The sequence below is a fragment of the Monosiga brevicollis genome, genomic scaffold (assembly GCF_000002865.3).
Source record: "Monosiga brevicollis MX1 MONBRscaffold_26 genomic scaffold, whole genome shotgun sequence".
Lineage (NCBI taxonomy): Eukaryota > Choanoflagellata > Craspedida > Salpingoecidae > Monosiga > Monosiga brevicollis.
In genome coordinates, this window is record NW_001865063.1 from 199,726 (window position 1) to 204,308 (window position 4,583).

General features: G+C 59.1%; 2 protein-coding genes across 2 annotated transcripts; one reads left to right on the forward strand and one right to left on the reverse strand.

The window, feature by feature from the left end:
- Positions 1–245: 245 nt before the first annotated feature.
- On the forward strand, positions 246–2,526 carry MONBRDRAFT_28418 (uncharacterized protein; the record flags this gene model as incomplete). Its single annotated transcript, XM_001748823.1, has 8 exons — positions 246–305; positions 504–1,126; positions 1,242–1,382; positions 1,466–1,544; positions 1,679–1,770; positions 1,881–2,000; positions 2,154–2,243; positions 2,346–2,526. 8 exons carry the CDS (start codon positions 246–248, stop codon positions 2,524–2,526), a joined length of 1,386 nt encoding a protein of 461 aa, XP_001748875.1.
- A 413-nt stretch (positions 2,527–2,939) lies between these two features.
- MONBRDRAFT_11070 (uncharacterized protein) lies at positions 2,940–4,184 on the reverse strand (the record flags this gene model as incomplete). Its single annotated transcript, XM_001748892.1, has 1 exon — positions 2,940–4,184. The coding sequence occupies one exon, from the start codon at positions 4,182–4,184 to the stop codon at positions 2,940–2,942; it is 1,245 nt and encodes a 414-aa protein (XP_001748944.1).
- Between the last annotated feature and the right edge of the window lie 399 nt (positions 4,185–4,583).

Genomic DNA, 4,583 nt, shown 5'->3' on the forward strand with positions numbered 1-4,583 from the left:
ATGTGTGTGTGTGTGGCATTCAAGATGGCATCGGGGTCTACGACGTTCAGGCTGGGTGGTTGACCAAGCAGGGGCACTTTAATCGCAACTGGAAACAGCGCTGGTTTGTGCTGGATGATGGCTCCAACACGCTGAGCTATTACAAGAACCCGGACGTTGTGGAGAAGGCCCCGCTGCGCGCCATTGCTGTACGTCCGCCCTCGCCGCCCTCCTGCGCTCTGCTCGTGACACATGGCACATTGTACATGGCACGCCCCAAAACTCGGGAGCGGCCCGCACCCGCACAGCAAGGCTCGGGCGCTGATGTGGCGGGTTGCTTTGCATCACGCTCCTGCTTGGCTTGGCTTGGCTCTACTTGCCCGTCGTTGTTGATGATGGTGCACCTTCTCGCTGCGATCCTGCTCACCCTCCACTGGCACGCAACTCAAAACACTTTTTCTCGTGCCCGCCACCATCACCAGCAGCCTTTGTGGTCTCATCGCTGCTCTGCTTTACACCCATAGTTGAGCAATGTTACCATTCAGCCACCCAAGGAAACCTTGGTGGTGACCAATCAGGACCACTGCATCGGTGTCGTGGAGAACGACTCCAAAACCGTGACGTACATGTGTGCCAGTGACGCCGGTGAAGCCCGCGAATGGATGCGTGCCATTCAAACGGTGGCGCGCAAGGACCGCGCACGGATCAGCGAGCTACTCAGTGGTGCCTCCGCGGCCGCTCAGGCCCCCAGTCGGGATGGTGGTCACAACAACACCAGTCGCCGGAGCCAACTTGCCGCTGAAGAAGAAGACTGGCCGACCCCGCTGGCGCCGGACGCCCCCACATCCCACGCCTCACGCTCTGCCAACATGCCACGAGCCGCCGCCTCCCATCGACCTGGCCCCCGTCTCAGCAGCAGTTCAGGCGACGTGATGCATGGGGCCTCCCAAGTCGACGTCACCGTGGTGCGCAAGGACTTGATGCGCGACTTTGTCGCCATCCGCCGCCGCCGCGTGGCCACCGGACGCAGCACCACCGATTCCCTCGCCCTTTCCCAGACATCAAACACCTCCTCCGGTGTTTCCGAGGTGGAGCAAAACCGCCTACGAACTCGACTGGCTAAACTGGCCTTTACCTCACGCCAGGGGTTGGTTTTTGCGCCCTGCCTCATGTCGCCGCACCAGTCCTTGTCTCTCGATTAGCCAACACCCGCTGTTCACGCACGCCGCCCTTGCCCCGAACCTTGTGGCAATTTCTCTAAGGTACAAAAGCGAAGAAGCGTTTGAACAAGACATGGTGCCCTGGCGCGAGTCCGACTCGTGCGTTCACTGCAACACACCGTTTGGCAGCAAGTACACCAGTTGGATGTCTGGTAGCGGTCGTCATCACTGCCGCCTCTGCGGGTACGTGGTAACGCTTGGCCCGTGCACTCTAAGAGGACCCAAATATATACCTTGTGCCCTCACGTGCAGACCACCCGGCGCAGACGCTGCGTTTGCTTGAAGGAAACCTGTGCCAATCGCCTTTTCTACGACGAAATGGTGACGGCTGCCAAATTGGAAAAGGTCCGCTTTTTCTTTTTCTTTTTCTTTTGTTTTCATTGCCGAAGCGCGCTCGCGCTCCAGCAAACCTCGACATGTTAATGCTCACATCTGCCCTCGACGTGTGTGCACCTCGCTCTTGGCTCTGGTTTTGGTAGCGCCCACCCGCATTTAAGCCCAAGCAAAACGTCCTGGTCTGCGTATCTTGCGAAAATGCCATCCTCAAGTCGGGCCGGGTCTTGGACAGCAGGTAAGAACGTCGAGCCTCAAAAATCGAGCCAAAGTCGTCCAGTCGAATTCAAGCCAGCCTACAGCGCCTCAGCCCACTCTGCTCCGCCGCGTCCCTTGCTTCCTTGGCAGTGCATCCCTGCAGGTCCAAGGCGTCAGTGACTTGCAGCGCATCTACCAAGATGTTGTGCGCCGCAAAACCCAAGTGGCGCGACATTTGGACGAGATGAAGGTGGCCACCGATAAAATCATGTGCGTCAATGCCATTCTCGACCCAATGTTCTGATATCTGTATAGCGTGCGCTTGGCCATCTTTGGGCCTTGGTCGAGACACCGGGCCCGGGCCAATTCCAAGCCTTGTCCGCGGCCACTCAAGCACACGACCGTGTCTCAACGCATGTCTAGGAATGGCTACACTTCAGGATACCAGTTGCAGTCTGTGCGTGAGGGCGCTAGTGCCGTCACTGCCCTTTGTCAAGAAATTCGGCGAATGGGGTGAGAAGAAGGGTCCTGCCACCAGCTACATGGGTGCACTTAGTCTTTTTTTTGTTTTGGCACTTGGCTTGTCTCATCACCTTGGTTGGTCGAATATCTTAGCGATCGTATTGCGCGCCTGCAAGTCAAAGATACCTCGGCGCAGCGACTGCGGTTTCAGAAAAGCGTGGCCTTTGGAGTAGCAGAGTGGACCAAAGAGCAATCACAAATCGCGGCCAACCTCCTGACCCAGGCCGAGCAGCCAGAGAGCGCTGGTGGCGTAAGCAGCAAAGACCGTCGTTGACCGCGCCTGTAGGGGAGTGTTGGGGAGGGGATCTGCGTGTTGTCGGTTCGAATTCAAGGACGTTCCAGATTTCTATTCCCTCGAAACCAGCTACACTGCCTTGCCAACACACACGCACGCACACAAACACAAAGAAGCGCGCACGCCCCCTCGCCCTCGCCCTCGCCCTCTCTTGTGATGCATGACCCCAATATGTAGTGAGAAGAAAATTTATCATTTATGGATTGCTAGGATGATGAATGATATTAGCTGGGAGGGTGGGATGATGGATCATGTTGCCGGGTATGCAGGACAAGATGCGTAGTGGGTAACAAACACGAGCGCGCACGACCAGGTATGAGCAGGGACGCCACTTGATAGGCATGGGTTGATGTGTGGTGCGAAGCAGGTAAAGGATTCACAAAGTCTAGTTTCTAGGTGGCCTTGATGCGGGCTCGCATGCTGGCATTGCCCGAGGTGCCACCGGTGTGAATGAAACAGAGTTTTTGGTTGTCGAGCTGGAGGGGGTTGGCGTAGTACTGCAGGGTCAAGAGGGTGCGAGGAAAGTAGACGAGATCAAAGTTGATGCCCCAGGCCGCCTGGGCGGCGTGGTGGGCTTCGAGATATTGGTGGTCAGGCGCGGCAAAGGCTTGGGGCAGGTGCGGGGGTGGGTTGAGGACCAAGAGCCGGCCCTGACCGGGCGGGGGAGAAAAGATGGGATGCACTGTGGCGAGGGCCTTTGGTGTGTCCATGATGCAATCAATGGCGAGATCGGCTTTGGCGAGGGTGCGGAGGTCGGGCCAATCGGCCCACAGCGAGGAGGCCCCGCAGTTGGTAGGGATGGTGCTGGGGTTGAGGTCTGCGGGTGGAGTCATGTCGTGACGAAAGGTCTTGTAGGCCAGGGCCATGTCGCGCGCGAGGATTGGGGCCGGGTTGGCCACGGGGACGGTGATGACGTGCCAAGGCAAGCCGCGGGCGCGTGTGGCCAGGTGGCAGTAGAGGGCGGTGGTTCCGGTTCCGCTCGGCAGGATGAGACACCAGGGATCATGGCGACCGAGGGAGCCTTCAAGCTGCTGGATGAGCTCCATGCAACCAATGCCGGCTTGTGGCAGGGCAAGTCCTTGGGGGATGAGGGCGGCATGGCCCGGGGGTTGCTGTTCGCAGTAGGCCTGTGCGGTGGCGGCGAGGTCTGCTGTTTTCTCGACGGGCAGGACCTCCATGCCCAGGTCGAGGCTGCGTTGGAGGTTGTCGTTGGGGTCGCGATGGGCCAGGGCTGGGTTGGGGAGGCGTGTCGCGTAGACAAAGCGCCATCCACGATCGGCACAGACCTGGGCCAGGGCTAGCATGGCGTTGGACTGGGCGCCGCCGTGGGAGACAATGATGGGATTGGCCAGGGCCTCTTGGGAGATACCCAAGCGGGGCAGGATGTCATCTCGAAGAAGAAAGGCGGCCTTGCGAGATTTGTTGCCCTCGAGTGGAAGGCGATCGTCCCTCTGCACGGCCAGGGCGGCACATGGTAGCAAGGGCGCCTGTTCTGGTTTGCGATGAATCAGGTCCAGGACCGCGGCCTGTGGGAGCGGCGGGGGCTGGGCCACCACCGACGTACAGCGCACCGCACCCATGCGCAACGAGGCGCGAGCGCCGAGGCGAACCCAGCTCGGCCGTGGCAGCAAGAACATGGTTGCTGGCTGGTCTTCCGATGGAAACCACCACGAGACACCCGCAAGCCCCTGCCAGCGCTCCGCCGCGCGCAATCAGGAACAGGAGCAAGTCGAGGGAAAAAAAAAATTTGAAAGACACAAATCTAGCGCGAGGCTCAGCACCAACCTTGCGCACAACTACGCCGCCAAATGATGCACAACGCCGCGAAATGCACTACGTCGCCAAATGCACTGACACCTCTGAGCTCCCCCACTGAAGCCGACGAGTACGACACACCGCCACGCGTGCCCAGTGAGAGAGTTCGACAGAGAGAGAGAGTCAGAGAGAGAGAGAGAGAGAGAGAGAGAGAGAGACGGCGCGTTGAGAGCTTGAAGCTGAGCGAGAGAGAGAGAGAGAGAGTCAGAGAGAGAAAATAA